General features: G+C 44.1%; 3 protein-coding genes across 6 annotated transcripts in view; 1 reads left to right on the forward strand and 2 right to left on the reverse strand.

Annotated features, from left to right (window-relative positions):
* The window catches only part of RNF144A (ring finger protein 144A), a 70,294-nt gene extending 66,220 nt beyond the window's left edge, over positions 1–4,074 (reverse strand). For 2 of the 4 annotated variants that reach the window (XM_054820979.1, XM_054820982.1), the window contains exon 1: positions 3,903–4,058. The gene's annotated coding sequence lies outside the window, so the exon portion shown is untranslated. Of the gene's footprint in view, positions 1–3,902 lie in introns of all 4 variants that reach the window. The other 2 variants (XM_054820981.1, XM_054820980.1) reach the window with 2 other exon arrangements.
* Positions 4,075–5,448: 1,374 nt separating this feature from the next.
* RSAD2 (radical S-adenosyl methionine domain containing 2) lies at positions 5,449–13,283 on the reverse strand. The gene is made up of 6 exons (XM_054822517.1): positions 12,759–13,283; positions 12,390–12,551; positions 11,728–11,957; positions 10,383–10,532; positions 9,195–9,227; positions 5,449–8,639 (listed from the first exon to the last, which is right to left on the reverse strand). The coding sequence occupies exons 1-6, from the start codon at positions 13,105–13,107 to the stop codon at positions 8,475–8,477; spliced, it is 1,089 nt and encodes a 362-aa protein (XP_054678492.1). The 5' UTR covers positions 13,108–13,283; the 3' UTR covers positions 5,449–8,474.
* Positions 13,284–20,985: 7,702 nt separating this feature from the next.
* CMPK2 (cytidine/uridine monophosphate kinase 2) lies at positions 20,986–26,318 on the forward strand. Its single transcript, XM_054822556.1, has 5 exons — positions 20,986–21,269; positions 21,385–21,499; positions 22,293–22,494; positions 23,657–23,890; positions 25,517–26,318. The coding sequence occupies exons 1-5, from the start codon at positions 21,174–21,176 to the stop codon at positions 25,635–25,637; spliced, it is 768 nt and encodes a 255-aa protein (XP_054678531.1). The 5' UTR covers positions 20,986–21,173; the 3' UTR covers positions 25,638–26,318.
* Positions 26,319–26,707: the final 389 nt, after the last annotated feature.

Below are 26,707 nucleotides of genomic sequence, written 5' to 3' on the forward strand. Positions count from 1 at the left end.
ATGAAGCAGACCGCCTGGTAAACAGCAATAGCAGAAATAATAAGCATAAGAAGCAGCTGATCACGTAACAGATTACGTGGGTCAATAACGGATTATTGTCTTAATATATTTTCCTAAATTCATCTTCATATTCCTTACTAGCTGAATATGAGAGTCCTCCACAAGGGCTGGATGCATACAACAGTTGTCAGGTATTATCCAATTCTTACGCTGCGGATGACCAATTTACTAAGGCTGGAGCTGAGATGAAGGCAGGTCAGCTGAAACTTTCTCCAAGAACCACAGTGATAGCTTTCACAGATTGCAGTTCATTGTGGAGTTTTATAACAGAAAACCCAAATACTCCAGAAACAAAATAGTAAAAATTCCAAGTGAAAGTCAAGAGTAAATATAAAGACTCCAAAAATTTGGAGCCTAGTTGCTCATGAGCAAAGCTGTGATCAGTGCAAAGTTGAGCACACGTATGCAGTGAAAAAGTCATGTCGAAACCTGCTAAGTCAGAATCTGTTATTTTCCAGACAACCTGCAAGACCCACCTTCACTCCCAAATATTTCAGATGATCCTTTGGATATCATATGGTAGAAAAAGGTCATATTAAGTAAGCTTTAGTGTGTTTCTTCAATTGTAAGTAATTTCCTTTCAATACAACCAGGATGTAGTTGTATAGAACTGCCATAGTGGTACCTGGAGGATAACAGCAAAGCATTTTAATGCAACAAGCTACCATTCACTTGCTACTCTTTGAATTAAATGATGGAAATGATGCTACAAAAAAGGAAAAGCACTGTCTTGCCAAGACTAGAATCATCTGATGAGAATTCCCCCCCCCCACAGTAAATACAACTACCAGACACATTGGTTCACTTTCTCTGTTCCTCATTTTCTTTAGCCCTTTTGAGAAAGGATACTTATGGTGTCACCACCATAAATGGCACCATCAGCAAACAATCAAGCTATTTGAAAACCCATTTTGTACTAGCAGTGCCAGCTCCAGTATTCACTGATTGCATATGCAGAAAACCTGTAAGCATTTCTGATGTGATTTGATTATGAAATAGAAAAATCATTCCCATTACTTTGCAGCATGCAGCCAGAGGATCAAGTGTATTTTCAAGAGCTCCTCCCAGCCATCAGGAGTGAAAAAATAGAAATTATCGTTATGATCTTTTTGTCTGATCTCCTTCAAAAGGTCAGGGAAAGATGAACATTATGAGCTCATTTCTGCAACACAGAACAGAAAAGGATCCTGTCTTATAAAAAGAACAGCTGACCACAGCTTAACTTAAACACAGAAGAATTGCTAAACCTTTCAAACTGAGTGGTGGGTTGGTTTGTAATTGTTTTCAATTTCCTTTTTGTAACTCAAGATACAAAAAGGAATACAGTTAAAAGCAAATCTCCTAATCAAACCAGACACTATTAACTCAACTGCCTAACTATTAACACTACTCCATAGGAAACATGGAGAGAAATAAATTCCAATTCCCCTGCTACACCAGGTCCCTAGGAGAGAAAGGGTCTATGGGCACAGATCAAGCTGCAGGATGATCAGAGTTGTTATTTTTCCCCTGAATCAGCAGTGGGAGGGCAAACAACAGTTTTCTGCCAGCCTATGAGAGCATTCTTGTAAATACAGCAGATACACTGAAGCCATTCATACCCCCAGTATGGCACTGCAGACAAAACTCATGGTTAAGACAGCAGCCTTGTCCTTTGGCTTAACTGAAAGGAAAGTTGTCAGGAGTTATTAAAAAAAAAAAAACCACCACACACAGAAAATGTGACAGAGACTTGGAATGTAATACTGAGAAAAAAAAACTTTAGAAACAAAAGCAGCTAAGCAAATACATAGGGTTTTTTCCTCAAATTATTGCCTTAAAATATTGAAATATGCAAAATTCCGATTGTAAGAGAAGATAACTCATAATACTAGACTGTGCTTCAAGGGCAAAAATCTACAGTAACTAGATGATAAACACAATTTGATCTAGCAGCTTCTAAAATAAGAATCAGGGCAATTGGGGGGGGGGGCAGGCGGGGAGAGAGGTGGGAAGAATCAACCTTTTGTTTTACCTAAAGGATGTCTCATTCAAAGTATTTGATATTGACAAACATACACGTACAGTGACGTATGTTTGAATCCAATCACAGATGGTTTCTCCCCCTCATGAACAATATACAGATTACACAAGAGGATAACGTGACATGATGGTCAGGGAAAGGAGGGGCAAAGGAATAAAACTTCATCCTGGGGGAAGGAAAAAAACCAAACCAAAACCCACCAAATCCTGTCTTTTTCAAGTAGCTCCTAAGCAAAAGCAAAGATTTTCACCACCACCACCACCCTTTTCTCACTTGATCTTGCTTCTGTTGGGTATTTAACAAACTTCAAACCAGGTCACTTTGATACCGTAACATTATGAAGAGAGTCATTTAAATCCTCCCACAAAGTCCCAACTAAGTATAAACAGAGCAGTTTCTTTGAAGGTACAAATCTGCCCCTCAGCCCACCACATCCCCATACATCCCTCTTTCCCCCCCACAACCCTTCACTACATCTCAAGTCTGTAGGAGAAGCCCAGACAAGTAAACAGAAAAGCCAGCAGCCAGGAGTTTTAACTCTGAGCTACTGATGTGATCTCTCTGGCAGCACTCTGCCCAAGACCATTGTAACTTCAGCTGTAGCCACTCCTGGGTCAGCACTGATAAACTAACCTGAAATGAAGCAATCCAATTCACAATGTAAACAGTTGTTTGGCTACACGGGAACAATATAAACAAATGGATCTATTTATGAATCATCAGTCAGGCTTGTCGTAGACTACAGAATAATATGTTCCAGGGCAAAAATGACAGTATTCCCAAGCATACAGTGGAAATTCAAACAGCTTGGATCTTCTTCCACCAGCTTGCCCCATTGACGCTCCCAGTTCTTTAGAAGCAGTAATCACGGAGTGATACTGGACCTGATTTTTCAGGAATAAGATACCCTTGATTTAAAACGACACTGGGGATCCGGGGGTGGGGGGGGAGGGTATGGCTGGGGCAACCTCATTATCATACACCTAGTCTCATCCGACACCTCAAAAAAAAGTCAACGGTAGCATCTCTAAGTGCAGCGAGGGAAGAAAAAGATACAAGCTTGAAAAACCCGACTCGTACACCTACTTTTTCCACCCTCGCAACCCAAACAAACCAGTTTCTCCCCCAACTGCACACTTCACTTGTATCTGAGAACATTGGCGGTGGATGCCAATCCACACACTCCTTTATTTATTATTGTTACCCCCTCGAAGAGCGGCTATTGCACTCCAAGGCACTGAACTGTTTCAAGAAGCTTTAGCTCACGCGTGGAAATCACGGAAGGGAAAACACGCGAGTCTCAGTAACCGTTTTCATTACGTGTCCGACAACACCCGCTGGAAGCCGCACCGCCGGCAGCACCTGGGATCCGCCGTACCCCCCTTACACCAGGTGCCGCTCCCAAACCAAGCGGCCCCCGGGCTCGTACAGAGCCACCACCCGCCGGCGAAGGGGCGGCCACCGGGCGGGTGCCGCTGGGTGCTAGGGGCAGCCCCCCGGGCGCAGAGAACTGTCGGCAGCAGAACTAACGTTGGCTTTGCCCTCACGGCACCCCGCGGAGGAGGCCCGCAGCCCGCTGACGGCATGTGCGCCTGCCGCGCGGCGCGGGAAGCGGCAGACACAGCCCTTTACGTAAGGCGATGTGGGTGCCTCGCGCGGACCCGCGCGGCTCGGCACCGCCTCCCGCTGCCCCACCACCGCCGCGGGGAGCGGGGACCCCTCCCCCCCAGCCCCCCCCGGGGCTCAGCGGGGCCGGCGGAGGCACCCCCACCTCCCGGCCCCACCCGGCTCCGCCCGCCCGCTGCCCAGGACGCCTTACCCTGCCGCTCCAGCCTCTGCCGGCGCGGGGCTGCCCGCGGAAGGTGCGCGGCGCCCCACGCTATCCCGCGGAGCCGCGGCAGGGCGCCGCCGCCCCAGGCATGGTGTCCACCCCCCGCGGCACCGTCAGCCGCGGAGCCGGAGTGTGCGCGACGGGCGCCGCTCCCGGGCTTTTCTCCAGCGGGGGCGGAGGAGGAGGGTGGGGTGGGGGCGGGCGCACCCGCAGCTAGGCGGGCGCCATTAACCGCCGCGCTGCCGCCGCCCGCTTTGAAGCGGCCGCCCCGCTCCGCCGCGCCAGGCACAGCGGCGCCCCCTGGCGGCAGCGGCGGCGAGAGGCGCCTCCCGGCCCGGCGGGCGCGGGGATCCCGGGATTTCCCGGTTGGCAGCGCCGGGCGTGTTCCCTGCGCTCATCCCGGCGGCGGCGACGACCCCCTGGGCGTGCCGTACTGCCCGTTTTCCCATATTTTAATGTGTTTTTAATAGGAATCGCATCTCAGGTTGTCCTAGTGTGACGCTCCCCGGCCCAGCAGGTCATTCAGCGGCAGGAGAGAAACAACGGGGGATTGATTTTACAAAGCAGGGCAGGAGGGTTTGCCTTGCTTGTGAGGCAGGGAAGAAGGGAAATGTAAGGAAACCGTGATGGTCATGGCTGTTTTGCGAGCACTAATTAGCAAAAACAGCTGCTTTCCTGTTGTTGGTTTATGTACGGTGCAACGACCAGCTTTCTTCCGTAACGCACAGAGACACGAAAGGAAAAACACCGAGCTGGAGAGATGAATAGGAGCTGTCTAGTTGATTTAGGAAAACGCAGCTTGCGCCCTTGCCCGAGCCGTAGCAGGGGTGACACAACACAGCAGGGCCTGGGGGGCACCTTGCAGAGGTCGTGGGGTCGGGGAAGGCAGCCGGGGAGGAGGGGGGGTGTAAAGCCTCTTGCCGCAGCTCTGCTCCTGGGCGCCTTCGCTCCACTGGAATATGGAGAAAAAAAACTGGCAAAGGCAAGGGCGGGGGGGAAGCTAAGCCTCTCATCACACACAACCAATTACTGTGAAAAGCTCGATTTCAGGTTGTCTAGTAGAAGAGTTTATACTGCAACCTGAAGACAGGAGATGAGCTTGAGAAGCCGCTTGTCTTCAGTCCTCTAAATCGACTAGCTTTGCTCTCTTAGTTACTGTAACAGAAGATAATCTTTTTTTCTCCTCAGATATTTATGGATTGTTGTGTCTTTCATAATGGCTGTCATCTGATCAGCACAAGATATTTTAACTGTCTTCTCCCAACACAGCCCAGTCCACTCAAGCATGTAACAAATGCTTTTCATCACAAGGAGAATCATCACTATTGTTCTCCATTTCGGCCTAGATGCTGCCCTTGGCACCGCGCAAGCAGCCCCCCGTGCTAAATACAGACTGCATCCAGAATTACAGATCTCTTGTGAATGCAGTCGTACATTCTGCTATTATGGTTCTGAGTTATATTTAAAAAAAAAAAATACAGGCAAACTTAAGAAAATATAAACATTTATTAGAATGTGCAACATACATGAAATATTTAGCACTAATTATACGACAATATAATTTAAAAATTCATCACTCAAATATATCAAGCATCCTTCACATTGAAAAAGAGGGCATCTTAAAATGCATCTTAAATGACAGTTTTATTCATTACGCAAGGTATATTCATGATGATTTTAACGGAAGTAACTCATTCTCCCAAACAGTCACTCTTCACATATTTTACAAATATGAACAGCTGTGTAATACTACTAAACTACACTGGAGGTTCCTTCCCAGTTCAGTATCTTTAGCAAGTGCTCAGTTGCAGTACTATGAGATTACACATGAAAATACAAATAAGCGTATCTGTGTTTACAGGACTTAAATTTAAATCCTGACTCTTCAGGGTCACAATGTGCATGCAATCTCTAAGCCTGGAGCTGCAAGTTAGGCCCAACTACAGAAGGAAAGCCTGAAGTACTTTTTTGGTCCAACGTGAGCTGTGTTTATAGATTAAAAAAAAATAAACTAGGTTAATCAAGCCATGCCCAAAAACCTTTTAAGATTTTACACAAAAATAATTTTTGCATATAAAAATACCAATAGCTGTTCTTTGACTTCAATGATTGTCTGTCAAACTGTGTTATGTCAAATTCTTCATTTCCAATTTACAAGACTCACATTTTCTTTGGAAAAGAGTATCAAACAGAGCAGAAACTTTTCCTTAATTATGTATGGTAGCAAGAGGCTACGTAAAATCCTTAAGATTTTAAGAAGATAAGAACTTAGAACTTTCTGATAAAAGCCATCTTCAATGTCTTTACATTATTTACTGGATTTTCACATTTGCTGCTCCAGTTTCCTGCAGCTTCCTCCACAGGCACAGAGGATCTCTTGCAGCAAAAGAATAGCCATTGACAGAGTAAAATGCAAAACAAAGAATAGCAGGATTTCTGGATCTGAATGGGAGTTTGTGCACCTCACATCTGCGTGCTGTGATACAGCTGGCATCTTCTGCAGAAGCAACAAGCTGGTAGATTTAGTGGTACATTGATGCACTAAATCTTTCCCCATGCTGGGACTCCGCCAGCAGCAAAGGAAAATGCTTCTTTTCTATCATGCAGCATAGATGCTGAGGAAGAGGTTAGATTTAATATTTGAGCAATGGGAACGCATAGCAAGTCAAACCCCACAGTAACATAAATTCATGCTGCCTGTAGTTGCTACTCAGGCAGAACTCCAACTGAGGTCAGCGAAACAGCTGCCAAAAGACTGTGGGGTTAATGTGTGTGGGCCACATTTTAAATGTCACTTAGTATTAATACAAGACAAAAAACAACACCACAACTGAAATTTAAGTGTCTAGGAAGTGTTGTGATTGCAAAATGCAGAGAGACAAAAGAGCACCACTGGGTATATTTACAGTTAGCATAGTAAAAAGAGAAACTGAAGGAATTATAAATGGAAACATTTTCACAGTGTATTCAGAGATGCACCTTCCTTTATTCAGAAGTAGCAGCTCCTACTTATGCACTTTCCCCTTCAACTTCGAAGATGCATTAGGTGAATGAAAAACATTTATCTTGAAAAACTCTTTTAAAAAAATATCGAATAGCATTATCAGAAAAAGAAAAGGTGCAATTTTCTCTACTTGGTAGATTTAATGCTTGCCGGCTTCCCACCGCTGCAAATATTTAAATGCGTGAGACGGTCCAGGCATTGAGTTCAATGGACAGTAAGAATGAGTAGTGCCAGCTCACTTCTGCTTTGTGCAATGCTTATCCCCGTGCCCTTCATACAGAGCTTTGGGGTGGATGGGACTAGTTAAATTTGGACAACTGTAATTATAAAGCCATAAAAACTCCCAGAACACCAAGAACAAGGGCAGCATATTAGAGTGCTGGTTTTGCAGGGTTTTTTCACTTTTCTCTATTTTATGTTGATGCTGCCAACTCTTAAAATCAGAGACAGCTATTACAAAACTCGATTAGTTACACATAATACCTTCACTTAATGCATGTTTGTAACCAGTAAGTAAGAATGATTACTGAGCCAAGCAACCTTTAAAACAAGGTTACATGATATATGAACTTTGTTGTTTGTATTGCACGGCTTAGCAAAATAAAAAGCATGCGAACAACACAGCTGGTACGCAACAAAAGATACATGTTAGGTGTGCTACATAGTATTAATTAATATCAGAAGGAATCTTCATCAGAATTGTATGTACGGGGATAGAAAAATGTTAAAAATATTAAATTGATATTTGCAGAAAAAAGGAAAATAGAGGAAGTTATGAATAAAATGCAAATATTGTTTTCACTGTAAATATTTGTTAGAACTAAGGTCATTGCCAATGTGAAATAAGAAGTTACTCGTCATTGGTTAAAATGTATTTTTATGTTTTAGGACAAATATAGTATTTTTTCATGACTGAAAATATGTTTTCAAAGAAAATTACATCCCTCAACATTTTTGGAAATATCATGTGTGTATATGGACAAGAGGGAGAAGAACAACAGATGCTTTTACAGTTAAGTCTTAAAGAATGAAAATTGCCAATTTTTTCATCTTGATTTCCTTTTAAATATCTTATTACAGCTAACGATTCCTAGATTCTGACCCTCTCCTACCCCTGCAAAAGGCAGGGGCTGCTTCCAGGGGCCTGCCAGCTGGCCCTCTCCTGCTCGAGTGAGGAACTGCAATCCGCCTTTCCCTATCAACGAGGCCGAATACGTTCCCTGGTAAGAGTTTCCACTTATCTATCGTTGCAGCTGTTTATAATGAACCTTAACGGTTTGCCCTTAAGTCCTTCATGCAATGGACTAGAAAGTCGATTTCAGAGACCTCCTTGTACGAAAGCTCCGTAGGTACTTGGCATAGTTCAACCAAACAATAGATAAGAACATAGTTTACATTCTAAAAACATTTAACACATTCACATATAGAGTTCTACTGAACATCAATTTGTATAATATACCAAGTGTAGTTAAAAGCATTAGATACATATATACATGCACATATATACACACCCATTTTCTTTACATAATGCACCTGCTCTAACTCAGTATATTGAGTTACCAGTCCAGTTTCATGTCTGCTTTACTCCACACATACTTTCCTCCTCTTTTTAGGAACATCATCTCATCAAATCCACTGAACTTTATAGCTGCTTCTACGCCAACATCTAGGATAGACTTGGAAGGCTCTTTCCGTCCATTTCTACAGTTTAGAAAACGCATCTGGAACATCAATAGATAAGACATTAGAAAGTCAATTTGTAAAAGCGTAATTTTTCTACAGAATTAAAAAAGTTGCACTGCAATTCCACAAAAGCCTGTGTATATGCATGAACAGTTTCTCTTGTAGTCCTTAGAAGGCTCAGAAGGTCACAGTTCGACACATTGACATATCTTAGCAAGAACAAAGCTATACCATAATTCCTGAAGATTAAATGATCGCTTTTCAATTACATGTAAACTAAGTAGGCTCTTTGAAACTTAACTTTCAGGAAGTGTTCTATATTTTTAAATTAAAGAAAAACAGCAAAGATATCCTGCAAAGTTACACACCTACACTTTTGTGATGCAATGATCATGCATGCAATCTGATGGCAACTCCTCCTTAGGTCATACTTAAATTCAAGTTCTCAGTATGTTAGATGGGAAAAAGTTACATCTATTCCTTGTACTACACGGTAAAACTATTTTATAGAATGCACAGTAAATAGAATTGTTATTACTGTTCTATACAGACATTGTATCAAACAAAATATCAAGTATCAAACAAAGACTTACATATTCATCCAGAATGAGGTATGAATCCCTCATCTGTAACAGATCAAAAGAAAAAACTAAATTAATAAACCAAAATTCCATTCTAGTGAAAAATCAAGGACAAAACAAACAACTATTCCTTCAAAGCCTGATCCAAATCTTTGAAATGCGTAGTGTCTTCCCACTATTTCAGTGAGCTTGGATCAAATTTATAGAAATAAATGTCAGTATTCCTAGCATGACTTAATGAATGAATAAACCATTTATTCTTTGAGTATGACCTCTCGAGTACCTAACTGAAATGTGGGTGCCCAACTGGATAATGGTGTTTTAAATAATATCCAAGTTTTCTATTAACTTTTCCATCGGCAGAACTTACACTGTTTTGCAGACTGGAATGATTATGCCATGTATAGGGTCTATATGCATCTTACAAAATGTCCTGAGGCACTAAAGTCCTTTTACTGCAGCTAACATAGGCTGGGTGGCAGGTCATCAAATTAACCGCTGAGCTCTGCAGTAACGCAAGGACTCTTCTTGTGAATGTGCAGTTCAAAGGAGTTCAGGTAGACAATGTTAAAAATGTGACTTTATTGTGGGGACAATTACTAGCAAGATGTGTCAGACAAAAACACTAGTTCCTCCATACCCAACATAATGCTGACTGAGATGTCTTTACTTCATGCAGGTCAATGACACTGCTATAGCGTAACATCATGGTAAATGTCTATTAGGAAACTATGCTAAGAGTATAAAGTGTGTTTACATTAATATTCAACCTTACTGGGCTCTTGTGCCCCAGTTGGGAAAAGTCGTTAAATTCTGGAGGGTTTAACTATTGTTTAGAGTTTACCACTCAGCTGTGGAAAACTCAGTTTCCCCAGGTTCCGTGCTGATACTTTATACATCTATCTCACTGAGCAGAGGCCCACATGGCGCTGTGAGAGGGCTCCTGCTGGTTTCCACAGGATTGGGATCAATGAGGGTTTACTCTTCTATTAATAACTTTGTGCTCGATAAAAAGCCTTAAAGAAAATTAAAAACTTTATCTTCCCCCATAACAAAGCCAGTTGCTGACAAAGTTGCAATGTACATCTTCTAAGCCAATGCTAATAGGAAAAATGTTAATTGTCATGAAGGCTTCTAGTTCCTTTCCATCTTTCCAACTTTATTTGAAAATAAAGTTAAAAAGGACAGTTTCGATTTTACCTTCTGATTAGATTCAGGTACCAAACAGGAGACATCTTTGTGGCGCTCCAGGAATTGTTCAAAGTCTTCATCACTAATAACAAATTTCTCCGCTTCTCTCAGGGCATCCTCACCGGTGTTCTCCCCTTCGATGAGCAGGCACTGGAATACCTGAAGACAGAAGGCACCTGGTTAAGCTTTGATGTTTTCATTTGCCTTGAGTGTAAGAGACTGTCACCATGACAAAAACCTTCAGTTCTCCCAGCAGCAATGTCTTTAATTTTTCTGTCAGTGAAGTCACACTGATACAAATTGTAGTAAGTGAATACTACATGAAGGGCACAGTGCAGATTTATTTTTAGCAAATTAACATTACATAGTGCTAAATGTAATTACACAGTCATGGTTCCTGACCAGGTTTCCACAGAAATCTTAGCTGCTCTTGTCTTAATGAGATAATATATAATAAAAGCTCAAATTAACTTTTGATTGAACCTCAAATAGTATGGCTGTATTATAAATGTAAATACTACGTACAGTGCAGACTATCAAGTCAATCTGTATTTTTGAAGATTTTTAACTTGATTTGTGACTGTAAGTTTAACTAGCTTCAGATGGTCACAGAAAAGATAAAGACCACTCCCCAGAAACAAAATGCAATAGTTTGTCTACTTAACAGCCTCCTTCTAATGGCCAAGTCCTCAAGTTCAGACTTTGGGGGGGGAAAAAAGGTGCCTTTGCCATCAACCTGCTCTGTAACCTCGGTAAGAAAGTACGCCAGGAAGCTTGATAAAATATTAAAATGTATGTCATATTTTCCTTACACTCCTTTAGTAGGACCAAGATTTCACAGTGATTTTTTTTTTTTCTGGGAAATCATGCATGTATACTAATTTTGATGAAGCAAATAATGAGAAATGATTCCACAAGTTCTCCCATATTTATAAGTCACATTATCTCTACCCATTTTCATACTGGTAACGTAATGTATTTAATACACTTCTAGTAGAAAATAAAATATATGCACACTAACCACTAATACTCTACAACAGAACATTAATGTCTAATGTACACTTATATATTGCTGATATATTAACTCTAATGTATCATTGTACACTAACTTTTCCTCATTTTCTCAACACCATGACACATTTTCAAATGTTAAAGACCTATCTTTTAATATTGTAAAAAACTAGATCTAGGTATGTTGAAACATATATCATGTAGTGCTGACAAGAAGTTCACTAATGGTAGCCGGAGCTGTGACTGGAGATCTGACTGAGGTGACTAGACGTTCAGACAGCTCCAGAACTTCATCATTGCTTTTCTCTGAACAGGGAACCGATGGTATACACCACTTTCTTACCTTCCAGCGCACAGGGTAGAGTGCCTTGATCTGCTCATTCATATCTTCCTCAACATTAAATCTGTTGATCACTGAATTTATTTTGAAAGCAACAGCATAGTCTCGGCACCACTGTCTCAGTTTATGCAGATTTTCTACATGGTTCTTCTTTCCTTGACCACGGCCAATTAAAACATTGACATTCTCATCAAAACTATCACAGGAAATTGCCAGAATGTCTAAATATTCACCTGAAAACAAGTTTTAAGATTGATTAATATTCAGTTGTTCACTTAAAAGCTTTCAGGAACCTGCCCACTTTCTCGTGATCTCTCACAAAGTGCCATGTAAATATAAGTCTGTGGAGTCACCACTTGAACCCCAAAAGTCACAATAGCAGCAGCATCAAAACACGTATTTCGTGTGTGCGTGTCCCCAGCATTATGGAGACAGCCTGATCTATTATTATACCAACGAGGCAACAGTACAAACTGCCTATGTTCACAACATACAATTACCAGTATTTCACTGGTATTTATGTTTGGTTTGTGCTAACTGAAAATGAACCACTAACAAACCATCTCCCACTTGCACTGAAAACCATCTTTCGGTGAGGCTGCCCCAAGGAGGCTCCCAAACCCCACCAGTGCTTCCCTGCACAGTGGTTTGGTTTTTTTCCTTACCGTACTTCTTGAACCACCGTTCTCTAATCAGGCTGCCATTGCTCACAATGCTGACACTTGGTAGCTTCAACTCCTGCTTGCAAAACTGGACCAGTTGGCCTACAAATTCGCCTCTGTCCTGAAGAAACGGTTCCCCTCCCGAGAAATTTATTTTCTCCATTCCTAGAAAAGGACCAAAGAAAGATGCTGTGAACCTCTCCCTGCCTATCACCCACTCCTTCCACACGCTGTCCGTCCCCGACTGCGGCGATATGAAGAGGGACCCCGGTCGTGCAGTTACACGGATAACTTCTCCCACGCCCCTGGGTCCTGCTGGGACGCGGCTGCCGCGCATCCCGGCTCCCACCGACGGCCGCCCCCCCGGCTCACCCGCCTCCTTGAGCATCTTCAGCCCCCGCTTGGCCTCCTCCAGGGGCAGCACGAAGGAGGTCTTGGCCGTGTGGAAGCAGAAGCCGCACTTGTAGTTGCACTGACGGGTGAAGTGGTAATTAACGCTGGTGGGCGTCAGGGACGAGTCGTCCAACTCCTCCTGCTCCCGCCGGGGACCCGCCGGGGCGGCGGGGCGGGGGGCCGAGACCCGCCGCCAGCCGGGCAGGGGCAGGGGCAGGGGCAGGGAGAGGGAGACCAGACTCCAGCACAGCGCGCCCAGCCGCCCGCGCAGCGCCGCCAGCACCGCCAGCACGGCCAGCGGCAGGAGGGCCACCTCGCCCAGGTGCATGGCTCGGCTCGGCTCGGCTGGCTCGGCTCGGCTCGGCGGGATGCGCTGCGGTTCAGTTAGACCCAGCTAGGCACGGCACGGCACGGTTCGGCTCGACTCGACTCGACTCGACTCGACTCGACTCGACTCGATGCCGCTGGGGTCGTTTTGGCCAGACTCGACCTGACGCGGCTCGGCTCGGCTCGCAAGCTGCAGCGAAGCGCCCGGCGCTCCGCGTTTAAAAGCGCTGCGGCCGCCCCGTTCCGTCCCGCCCCGCCGCGGGGAAGCGCTCGGTTTCGTTTTCTGTTTTCTCAGAAGGGAAACCTGGCACCGAGCCCAGGTGCTGTTTCGCTCTGCCGCCGCGCCCCAAACACAACACACACCCCCCCACACCACGCACACACCCCGGCCTGCAGGGCCGTCACCCGCCGGCTGCCCAGGGCCGGTCGCTTCAGCATCTCTAGGTTTGAGCACATCTAGCACCTGCGGACCCCTTCTGATGTGTGTCAGCTCAGTGGCTTCAGTTCTTTCGGTCAAATGTGACTCGTGAAGCCGGGGGAAAGCTGAGCTTGTGTAATTCCAGTGCATCCTCCTCAGAGCGTGATGTCTTCAGATTCATGAAAAGAAAATACTTGACAGTTCTTTAATTCTTGGTCTCCAACACTGACTAAAGCACCTCAAGCAAAGCTCCTCCACCAAGTTGAATATAGGGTTAGCCTTAAAAGCAGGAAAAGTTGGCAGCTGCCTGAGGTGGCACATTGCTGGGGCAGATGGCTGCCCTCACGGTAACACCAGGAGAGACTGGGACCAAGCTGCCAGTTCCCATACTCCTCAATTCCTCAGTGGCACAACAGCTATTGCTGGAGAGGACCACCTCCATCGCAGCATCAGTTGCTTCCTGCAGAGCGTCTGGACACATCAGGAGATTTTTCACAGCTTTTCAGCCTCACACTGCCTTCAGTCAATCTGTCCTCATTCTTGCATGGGCAGTTTAGTGTCACCGCTGCTGCCAAGGTACAGAGCCATACTCAAATCTCAATGCCTACCAACTGCATGTTGGCTATGGCAGGCTTAAACTGGGGCTTCACTCACTTCCATTGACCTGCCAGAACTGCTAACATAGCAGGACAGTCTTGCTCTCATGTTGACTTCCTCCCCCCCACCCCTTGGAAAAGGGCTGGAACAACTAGCTTCATCCTGTTTGCAAATTTTAATGGGAAACAAAACTTGCTTGTGAATAAAATTTTCCTATATGTTAATTAGTACCATCATTTTCTATCCTGAAATACCCACCACCTTTCTTTCACTTTCCTGGAGATGATCTGCTGGCTCAGTAACGGCTGGATCAGTGAATAACAGGGCTTCAGGCTTTTCCCCTTCCGCCGGTATTTATTGTTATCTCTATCAGCTGTTTCTTGCTGGAACGAATCCATGCCTGTAGGGCAGGATGGGAGACTTCTTGCTGTGTCTAGCCCCAGTAATGCCACCTCACAAATGTATCGCTGCAGCACGATAGGAAACATCTCAGTTCCCGAGGCTTTCCAAAACTGTCTCCGAGCTTGTCAGCAGAGACTATTTCAGCGAGTTACCATGGGAGGAATTATCCATGTGCCCTTCCAGTTCCTTGAGGTTTATGGAAGACACAAGCTTAAGGATGAAAGCAAGATTTTCTAATAAAATAAAGGGTTTCTTGATGACAAACTAGAAAATGGAATTGGGAAGGGAGGAAGATAAGACAATGCAAGTTTAAACTGAAACCTGACATTGAAGTCGCTCCTTGTTTGTTTCGGTGTTTCAATTAATTTGGAGAAGCCTGGTACGCTCTGTTGCCCCCTCACTCCATACACCTGCTTCATATTAGGAACTCTATCTCATTTCCTATCTTCTCTGGCCTCAATTCAAGTTTCTTTCTTACTTCATTTCTATCTTTTGTTCAATGTAGGTTGAGCCAATGCAGATATAGGGAGTACTTTTACTAAGAATACTTGTGGAAAGCACAAGATCTTAACGACAACCACAACACTTCAAACTGAGCATCTCAAGAAATGCTCTGTTTTGTGTCTGACTACATATGTGTGCGTGTATATAAATACGTATACATTTATGTATGCCATCAAGCTCATAATCTCTGCATTTAGCTTTGCATAAAGATCTTATCGCAGGTGACAAATTATCACTTTGCTCACCTTGTCTCAGAAACTGTCCTGATCTTCTGAAAGTTTGGGAATCGCAAAAGATCCACTGAGGCTGGCACAGTGACCTAGACCTACTGCAGCCTCAGCCCTGAGCTCATCGCCTAATGCCTCAGCTGGATAGGAAAATCAGGTTCAAAATACTTCTTTTCCAAAATCACTAAAAAATCCTTGATGATTACCAGTTTCTCTCAACACAAGACTTACTTCTGATACACAAACACTTCAAGAGCATGTCAGAAGAGTGTTGCTCAACAACTCAGTAAATTAAACATTACCATTTTTGAGTTGTTTTTCTTTGAAAGAGAAGAGCTCTGTTTCAAGAACCTAACACTCAAGCTTACTCAAGACTTTCTGTTCTCTGAATTTTATCTACGTTTTCTTAGAAAATAGCAATTATAAAAGCTCTATTTTTTGCCTCAACTAAGTATGTTTTCAGATGATACTCTGAATTACAGTAAAGATGCACAAAGTAAACCCAGACCAGGATGTGCCTCCTACAGATGTGCAAGTCCTAGCAGCAAGAAGACAGACATTCACGTTTTACTTCCCAGACTGTTCTAGCTAGCATGCTCTATGGTGAGACCTACAAGAAAACACAAATCACCAGCTTTGAATCTACAAGGAATGTTGCAAGTAAGAACTGTCATGAGAATTTCCATCCTGGAGCTTTCTAGAAGTGGCTCAGAAAAGCATGATGTTCTTTGAGAGCAGTAGGAGGTCTGATTCCTTCCCTTTCTTTCCTATAGAAGTCATCTTACAGTGGGACGATGGAGTCCCAGTACTCAAAATGTTTCAGTTCTGCAAATCTGCACCAAAAAACCTTTTCAACATTTTTTTTTTTTTTTCAGAAATGATTGAATAGTAGTAGTAATGGTACACTGGATAGTACATAGGTACACAACTAGCATGGAAGAATCCAGCTGGATAAACATGGATAATGCTGCTGCGCTCCCTAGTTGCTAGGAAAGCAAAACTTTAAAACAATGAAAAATTATTTATCTAAATTATGTATTTTTATTTATTTAAATAAAGATATCGCTTTCTCCAGTGTGGCTAGTTGGCAGTTCCAGTCAAGCAATATCTTGCTAGGGAAAGCAAATTACTGATACGAACCAGTAACATAAACAGGGTTAAAGGAGGAGCCGTTACCAGGTAATCTGTGGGGACCACAGACAGTTCAAGGACAGCCAGGCAAGTCATCCAAGGGCAGATGTAGTTTTAGCATTTCATAAATGTATTACTTCTTGCTCCACTCCCAGCTGGAAATGATCTCCTCCATTGCATCTGCAGCACCATAAATGGGCTTCTGTCAACGACCTTGTACTTGCGGTGACTCATCCCTTCTCAGGATGCACGAATCCAAGGAGTGCCAATGAAATTACCAACTAGAAAATTGAAACCCACATGCAATCAAATTATGAAACACCTATGAAATACACAATATAAACAGAGACACAGGTTAGGCACATTTGAAAGAAGTTCACCATGGGTCCTCAATGGCGTGCATGTGATCTCCAGCTCAGGAAGCATTTGAACAGATGACTCCTAGAATCTGGGGCAAAATGTTGGGAGAAGGACCCTTCTGTGTCCTTTCCATACTCTTCTCCAAACATCTGGCACTGGCCACTGTCACGGGCAGAAGAGGAGGGTCTTTTGACCTGACACTATACTAACTTCTGTGTTCTTATGATCTTATCCCCAGACCTTATTTTTACTGGAGGACCCTTTACTGATGTCCTTTAAAGTTTATTCTGCATGAAAACACCTAAATTTTATTTGTGTGCATTTTACATATCTATGCATTTTATGGGCCTTCGAATTAAGTAATTTCTGCTTTGTGTCTCAGACAGCTGTTTATCCACTTTACAGGACTGTGCACCTAGATAAATTTTTAAAGTTACAAGTTGATTAATTTTCAGGGTTTTTTTTTCTTCTTTTTCCACTTTGGGTGGATCAAAAAGTTTTTGAATGGTCATACAGCTTCTTGTTGTGTCTGTATCTCTTCCCTATAGCTACATGCAAGCACAGTGGGCCCTCAGGCTCCAGAACAGTGTTTTTCACATAATTAGCACATTTGCTCTTCAACGTCATTTCATATTATACAGAAGACAAAATGACAAAGGTCCTTGTGAAGAAACTGAAAAATACTTACCACAGGTTAATTTCAAAACAGATTCATACTCTCTACACTGATTTTAAATACAAAGACCTGTCTTGGATATAACAGGCAACTCTGTCTTCCTATTTTTTACCTGAACTGTTTGTGTATAATCTGATGGGAAAGACCTAAAAATCTTGCAAGAAGATACTTTTAAGTAATTAGCCAGGAGAACAGACATAACACGCCTGCTATAAATGATCTCATAAGCATATTACATAGGAGGAAAGAAGCACCACCAGCTTGGCTCAGGAACACTTGTAAACATGTTATATCAAGGCGGTGGGAGGGGAAAAGGAAAAGCAAAAGTAAGCTTTTTCCATTTAGTCAGCAGGGAGGGCAAAGGCAACAGTGACATCAGGTGAACAGAAATACAGAAGATCAAGCAGCCAGACAGGTCAATAAGGAACACGGCCAGCTTTTCAAGTGCTTTTCAAGCAAAACTTGGCTGCAAGTCAATTGGACCTCAAAAAAATGGATGAATCGAAAAGTGGCAGATAAGCTTCAGTGTAGCTAACGGTAAAGCAATGCACGTAGGAAAGAAGAATTGAAACCTTGTACACTTAATGCTGAGCTCAGCAGTGGCACTTCTATCTCAGGAAAGAGACCTTGGAGTCACTGTTGCTACTGCTCTGAAATCAATGGCTCTGTGGGAGGCAGCAGCAAAAAAAGCCAGCAAAAAGCTTAGTATCATCCGGAAAGGTATTGAGAACAAGGCAGATGGCATTAGTTCGCTGCTCTATGAAACCTTGGTACGTGTAGCCATACTTTGACTAGTGATACGGTTCAGGTCTCCACATCTTGGCAGGACCTCATGGCAATAAAGAAGTTATCCCTGCGTCTAAATTATCAAGGGGATGAAGCATCTGCCTTACAAGAGATGGGGGCTGTCATTTCTGACATGATGAAGCTGAGTGACCTTTACAAAACCATGAAGGTGATAAATAAATGGAATGTTGAACTGTTATTCAGCAAAGTCAGTAATATTATTAGAAGGGGCATTTGATGAAACAAGTAGGATATGAGTTTAAAACTTATAAATAAAAATTGTTTTGGCACAACAGTTTGTGCCTTGCTGGAATTTGAGACCGCAGGGGTTTGTGGAAATAGATTGTATCACAGAGTCAAAAAGAGATTTAGGCAGATGTATGAGCAAGGGTCCATAAAAAATTGCTAAAAGGAAGAGAGGAGGATGTGCTATCTAATATTCCTAATTTGGTGACTGCGGATGCTGGAGGAGCACGAGGACTAGGAGAAGAGACCACAGATAGGCCAGGCTTATGAACAGCATGTCATTCTGCCAGACACAATATTGGGCAAGAAGAGCCACTAGTCTGACCCGGTAGCGCATACTATTATGTTCTTAAAATTACCATCTATTTGCTTCTTGTATAATGGACTATGTTTTACCCTGTGTCTTCCGGCATTCATACCCAGCTGCCATAGCCATGTGTTCGAGTGATGTGGAACGACACAGGAGTTCTCAGGTATGAAAAAGGGCATGTTTTGCCCTAAAAAAAGCCAGGTTTGGTACCTACTGCTGAGATGGTATTGAAGAGCCTCCAAGGCTGTGTCACCAGTTCCTGCTCTGACCCAGCCTTCCACCATCATCATGGGCAGTTTCCAACTAGTGTAGCTGATCTCTAGCTAACCGATACTGCCTACCAGCTGCTTCCTTCTCCCTGCAGATACGCTAAGCGAAAGATATTTGTGCAGCATGTTTGAGCTGACCAGAGGAAGACATCAAGTTTCTGAGGAATTTCTTGTAGAGTGTACTGACTTGTAGAGTGTATTCTTTCAGAAGATGCATCAGAGGCTTAACTTTAGATCTCTCTACATGGCAGTTTTCCAACTATTGAAAGCGAGAAATAGGATTCTGCAGAGCTGCAGGTTCTCCTACATGTCAAGTTGCGTATTTTGAAAACTGAAACATTTTGGGCAACATTACTCACTGCACCGGGTTTGCGTGGCTTCTGTGAGAAGCTGCTAGAAACTTCCCTTATGTCCAATAGAGCCAATGCCAGCCGGCTCCAAGACGGACCCGCCGCTGGCCAAGGCCAAGCCCATCAACGATGGTGGTAGTGCCTCTGAGATAACAGAGTTAAGAAGGGGGGAAAAAAACACTAGGAGCAATTGCAGCCAGAGAGAGGAGTGAGAAGATGTGAGAGGAACAACTCTGCAGACACCATGGTCAGGGAAGAAGGAGGGGGAGGAGGTGCTCCAGGGGCAGGAGCAGAGATTCCCCTGCAGCCCATGGAGAAGACCAAGGTGAGGCAGGCTGTCCCCCTGCAGCCCATGCAGGTTCATGGTGGAGCAGATATCCACCTGCAGCCTGGGGAGGACCCCACACCAGAGCAGGTGGAGGCACCCAAAGGAGGCTGTGACCCCGTGGGAAGCCCACACTGGAGCAGGCTCCTGGCAGGACCTGTGGCCCCGTGGAGAGAGGAGCCCACGCCGGAGCAGGTTTGGTGGCAGGACTTGTGACCCCATGGGGGACTCACACTGGAGCAGTTTGCTCCTGAAGGTCTGCACCCCATGGAAGGGACCCACACTGGAGCAGTTCATGAAGAACTGTAGCCCGTGGGAAGGACTCATGTTGGACAAGTTGGTGGAGGACTGTCTCCCATGGGAGGGACCCCATGCTGGAGCAGGGGAACAATGAGAGGAGTCCTCCCCCTGAGGAGGAAGGAGCAGCAGAGACAATGTGTGATGAACTGATCACAACCCCCATTCCCCATCCCCCTGTGCCACTGGGCGGGAGGGAGAGAAACAGGGAATAAAGTTAAGCCTAGGAAGAAGGGAGGGGTGGGGGAAGATGGTTTAAGGTTTTTTTAATTTTATTTTCTCATTACCCTACTCTGATTTGATTGGCAATAGTTTAAATTATTTTTTCCCCAAAATCAAGTCTATTTTGCCCATGACGGTAATTGGTGAGTGATCTCTCCCTGTCCTTATCTTGACCCACGAGCCTTTCATTATATTTTCTCTCCCCTGCCCAGCTGAGGATGGGGAAGTGATAGAGCAGCTTTGGTGGGCATGTGGCACCCAACCAGGGTCAACCCACCACAGTTACAGAAGCTGACATGAACCTGTTACAGCTATTTGTAGTGCTTCTGGTTCCTGCCCCTGAGCTGATGAAAGCTGAAACTGGCCATCATAAAGTTATGAAAACACTGCAGGCTTGTAGAAGTCTGTTTTAATTCCAAAATTATTTGAGTCTGTTGGTCTTGTTATCAAGGCATAGAGTAACAGGTTAAGTTACCAATATGCCCTGACAGCTCGGTGCTGCCTGGGCACTGCAACACAGGAAACCAATTCGGTTTATGGCTCGTTTGTCTCTTTGAGCCGGTCCGAAGCAGCAGATTGTATTTGCACTTCTTTTTTTTTGGAGACCATCAGGATTCAACCACGGGAGCCCGTGGAAACGTGACTTTTTTTTTGCTGGGGGGAGGGCAGTCAGGTCGGATCCCGAGGCCAAACCAGACTTTATTTTTCACTTTCAATTCCAGCCCAGCCACGCACAGAGCCATTTCCCACAGGGACCAAGCCCGTTCACGCCACTAAAGCGGGGGAGGGAAGGCAGAAAACCCTCCCCTCGGAGGAGCAGCCCTTCCCTGCCAGGCTTTTCCCCTAGAAAGGCGCTTTCCCGGCCGGCGGAGCTAGTTTCGTTTCCCGCTGGCTCCGCCACCGCCCGCCCCTCTCCGCGCTGCCGCCGGTCCCGGCTCTCGGCGGCGATGCTGCGGCGGTGCCCCCCGGGGCCGCCGGGCCCCCAGCCCCTCCGCCGCGCCCTGCCGCCCGCCGCCTCCGCCGTCCGCGACCGCCTGCGGGAGGTGAGAGCCCGCCGGGGCTGCGGGGCTGCGGGGTTTGGGTCTCCCAGCGCCACAGGGGGAAGCGAAAAGCGGCGGGGCGGCGGGCGGGTGTGAAGGGTCGCATCTCTCCTTGCAGTGCGCGGCGCGGATCCCGGAGGCTGGAGCGGTACTCGACCTGCTGGAGAAATGTCCTGAGCACCAGAAGAAGGGACGTTTTCCCGTCGTAGTTTTTGAGGGGCTGGATGCCACAGGTAAGAGCAATGTGTGGCTGAAGAACCGCGGATGAGAAATTGTTGGAAAGAGCAATCGCTATGGCTTTCAGCCAGACGTAAGGCTTAAAAATTCAAAAAATCCTGGAAACCTGTGACAGATTTGAAAGAATTAGTAATTATAAATACTGATCTGTCTTCTTTTACTTGGAAAAGATCAAACGGTCTATGCTAATTTTCCTTCAGTGGATGAATTCCTTATCTATGTAAATGGAAGAATACATGGAGTGGAGTACTGGAAATTAAATTTCTTGTGCAGATGATGAAATATACTTTTACCAGAGAGTTTTCAAATGAGTGAACTAAAGTAGCGGTAGCCTGGGAAACTGGCAGCAGTTTGTCACAGAGAGAAATATCAGTTGCCTCTGAATTACTTTGTTTTCTGTATTTTCAGTTAAAGACAATTGAAAATTCCCTCTGAAAAGAAAGCATTGAGTGACAGCATTGCAACATCCACATGAATTGTGACCTGGAAAAGTATTGTAAAAGGATATATAGAGAAATTGCCATTTAATGCATTTAAAGGAGTGAAGACAGAAAGCTGGCAAGAGGGAGAGGAGGAAGGCCCTGAGAGTAGAAAGTGGAGTAATAAATCCTGGAACCAGACTCATAATCATTTACCACTGAAAACCTTATCACAAGATACTCAGGTTACATAGTCAAGTGTCAGAACATGTGCTCCAAGTGAACAGACGGGAGCATTTTCCAGTTTTTAAAATTCAGTTGTATCTGAGATGTCATATAACAAATGTTTCCTTCTGTAAATGAAATGCAGGCAAAACCACTGTAACCGAGTCTGTTAAGGACACCCTGAATGGCGTTCTGCTAAGATCTCCACCAGCTTGCATCAGCCAGTGGAGGACAATATTTGATGATGAGCCAGCACCCATTAAAAGAGCATTTTATGCTGCAGGCAACTACATTCTTGCTTCAGAAATAGCAGAAGCATCCACTCAGGCACCTGTGATCATAGACAGGTTTGTATATTTAAGAAATCCTCTTACATCAGTACCATCATACAGTTGTGCAGTGTTACAAGCAGCAGTTGTCAATTATAGTCTCTGGGTTTCTTCTTCTTTTCTTTTTTCTTTTCTTTTTTTTCTTTTTTTTTCTTTTTCTTTTTTCTTTTTTTTTTTTCTTTTTTCTTCTTTTTTGAAGTGCTACTTTGCAGGTAGTCAGATAAATATTAAATCTTCTAAAGAGTAATACTTATGATGACAATAAGGTGGGGGACTTCCATCCATGTAATACTCATCACAGGCTTTAGCACACAGGAAAGGTGTTACTTCTTCAGTTAGGAATAGTGGAGGCATGGACTGTGCAGCCTGAGCCAGAGCAGGGCTCTGTGACAAACCTGAGGAGAATGAGAGTTGCTATCAAGGCTAGCTCTGAGAAGGGTCTGAGATACAGGGTGGATTAGAATGACCAAGTTTTAGGTAAACTTACTCTTTGAAGGTGTAAAGCCAGAAATTTGCTTCCAACTTTTTGGGTTTTTTTAATGTCATTTCTTGTTTCCACTAACTGTGTAGGCAGCTTGCAGTATTACTGTTGAAACCCCTGGCTTATTTCAGTAGATGGGCTGTAACCTTCTGCCATAACACACATATACAGAAGTTATTTGTGTATGTGTGAGTGCCAGTTTTAACCAGCCTCAAAACCACCGAAATATATAAAATATATATGGTGGTGGAAATGTTAAATCCAAGTGAAATGCATAACCATTAATGAAGTCCGTCTTCATTCACATATAATCTGTTGCATAAAGTAAGATGGGAACCACAAAAAAGGGACTCTGAGTATTGGATTCTGACATATAATGTAACTCTTCTTTTGACGTCTCATTATATGAGAAGACTTTCTTTTGGTAGGAGTATCTGGAACACTCTTTGCCTAATGTGTAGCTTTTGCCATATGTTTTAATTCATAATTCACAGTAATTTTGAATATTGCATTGAATATTTTCACTCTGTTAAGAAAAAATGGATGGCACAGAATTGTTCTTTACAGTTCCCTTCAAAATCACAGTGTGACCTACCTAGTCATTATTGCACTTGTCAGTATATTGACACCTGTTTCCTATATTACTGAAGAATGAGTGTCCTCTTTAAAATTTCTCTCCGTTCTGTATTTTCCTGACAGATACTGGCACAGCACAGCTGCCTACACAATTGCCACTGAAATAAATGGGAAAGTCCAGGATCTTCCACCAGTTCATGATGAGGTGTACCAGTGGCCTGAGGATCTGCTTAAACCTGATCTTGTTCTTCTCCTGACTGTTGACCCCGAGGAGCGAGCCCACAGGCTTCAGCGTCGGGGGCTGGAGAAAACAAAGGAGGAAGCTGAGCTGGAAGCTAACTGCTTGTTTCGCCAAAGGTACACTTGAATGAGGAATAAGAGGATGGAGGCAATCTTGGCTCCTGTGGGATCAGTAGCAAAATGTCCCAAGGATTCATAGCTGACAAGCAGGGTAAATTCTGTCACTTCTGGCTGAAAGTGTTTGAAAGCTGCAGGCAACTGAATTGCACCCTACGTATCCTACTTCAGGGTGCGCTGAATTGCTCTCTAGGCTCCACCAAATGTATTGATTGGATCATCCTTGTCTACAGTGGAAACTTAAATACCTAGTGCTCGTGTAGATACCTCAGTATAGACACCCGAATGTTGGTGTCTGCATCTGCAAATCACAAAGCTGACATCTGCCTCTAGGGTTTTAACATTTCTGGTGATGATATACCTTAAAAACGTCCATTGTGTGATTCTGACAGAAGCCCTGTGCAGACACACGGTTCATACAGTGGGGCCTGCAGAGGGATGGGTGAGCTAAGGGAACACGCTGCCACTAAGAATCTTTCATGTTTTAATTCTGTTACTTCTCATTCTGTAAGAAAGCCTTCGGTTATTTCTACGTGTTAATTATGTCAACATGGATGTGAGAACATTCAGAATCTTGCTTGATTCATCTTACAACTTGTGACCTGAATGTTTGGCATTATTAATTCTTGTGGGAACATAGAAAATTATATTCACATTCTCATTCACATCCTCATAGACTAAATGTGGGAGAGTTCTGCATTACGAGAAGATTTATAGTCTTAGCGGGAAGTTTTCATCCTGTATTTCATACTGGTATTCCTCCAGTTAGCAAAGTTGATCAGAGGAAGGGGTTAAACAATGTGTCAACTCTGTAATCCAGTTCTCCAGTGACTCAAAGCTGAGATTAGTCAGTGAGCCCACCTACACAATGCCATGCCACATAATGCAGAGACACCTTAGCAGGCTATGAATAAATTAACGCAGGTGTTAGAAGCAGGCTGTCCACTGTACTGCTGTTCCAGACTGTATCCAGTACTGAGCTGTAAAGAAGTAGGTACTCTAATACCATGCCATGTGAATGTGGATGAGCTCTGGGAATCAGTGTCAAGGAAACTATACCCTTTGAGGCTGGCATTGTAATAGTTAATAATGGTTTATTGTTCTTTTGTCCTGGTTTTCAGCTAGGGTAGGGTTACTTTTCACAAGAAGCTGGGAGGGGACACATCCAGGACAGGTGACCCAAGCTAGCCGAAGGGATATTACGTACCATATGACATCATGCTCAGGATGTAAAGAGGGCTGGCTGGGGAGGAGCAGTGGCTTGGGGACAGGCTGGGTGTCAGGTCCTTGGGTGAGCAAATTACATTGTGTATCACTCGCTTTGTATATTCTAAATTATGTTGTTGTTATTTTCCTCTTCCTTTGCTGTTCCTTATCCAACCCATAAGTTTTACCTTTTTCTTTTGATTCTCCTGCCCATCCCACAGTGGGGTGGTGGTGCGATGTGGCGGGGAGGAGTGACAGGGCCGCTGCGTGGTACTTAGCTGCCAGCTTGGGCTAAACCACATCATCTTTGCGGTAGATTTCATTCTGCAGCGCAAACACTTTCTTACGAGACTGATGACTAATACCATTTCATACCCCTGCATTTTGTAGTTTCCTTTCTCTTGTTTTGTTTTTAAATAGAGTTGAAGAGTCATACAGAAGGATGGTAAATCCTGCATGCCAAGAGGTCGATGCCAGCCCCTCCAAGGAAGTGGTTCTTGAGACAGTGCTACAACTAATTAAGAAACACTGTGCTTTGTGAAAACAACTTCTGTGCAACAGCACTTCAAAGATACTTTTTAGTGCTCCTCTGGTTTTGGTACCTGAAAATGCACTGTGATGTGTTTCATCCCACAGAAGAATCTTCCCTTTCTTCTGTCGACAGTAATCTATGCAGATTATCCGTTTCACCATTGCCTGCTGTACTTTTCTGTGTAAGGCAAAATACTACTCACATGTTATTCAGCATTCTTAGGAAAGCCACTGTCCTGGTTTTGGCTAGGATGCAGTTATTTTTCTTCCTAGTAAGGGTATAGTGCTGTGTTTTGGATTTAGTGTGAGAATAATGTTGATAACACACTAATATTTAGTTGCTGCTAAGCAGTGTTTACAATTAGGTCAAGGACGTTTCAGCTTCCCCGGCCCTGCCAGCGAGGATGTGTGAGCCTTCCGCAGGAGGTGCACAAGAAGCTGGGAGGGGGCACAGCCAGGACAGCTGACCCAAACTGGCCAAAGGGATATTCCATATGATACGGCATCATACTCAGTATATAAACTGGGGGGGAATTTGACCTGGGTGTGATCACTGCTTGGGGAGAGGCTGGGCATCGGCTGGTGGGTGGTGAGCAGTTGCACTGTGCATCACTCATTTCATATGTTCTATTATTAGTAGTAGCATTTTCTTTTCCTTTGCTATCCTATTAAACTGTTATGTCAACCCACAAGTTTTACTGTTGTTTTTTTTTTCCCCTTTCCTGATTCCCCTTCCCATCCCACTGCGGCGGGGAGGGTGGGGAAGGGAAGAATAAGTGAGCAAGCGGCTGCGTAGTGCTTTATTGCCAACTGGGGTTAAACCACGACAGCCACAGTTATACCACGGTCATGTATGAAGTGCCTCAGAGAGCTCTGTGACACTGTGACATTTCAAGACACTATCGTGCTTCATCTTCATCACCAGGAGAACCTGTTCCCCCATCCATTGTGTACCAGAATTCGCTGGACTGCCCAAGGAGAGACTGAAATGTCATCCAGCAGTAAAACACTAAAATGATCGTAACATTGAGGAACAGAGAATCCAGTGGCCCAGTGCTGTTTACTGGAATAGAGGATCAG

The sequence above is a fragment of the Grus americana genome, chromosome 3 (genome assembly GCF_028858705.1).
Source record: "Grus americana isolate bGruAme1 chromosome 3, bGruAme1.mat, whole genome shotgun sequence".
Taxonomy (NCBI): Eukaryota; Metazoa; Chordata; class Aves; order Gruiformes; family Gruidae; genus Grus; species Grus americana.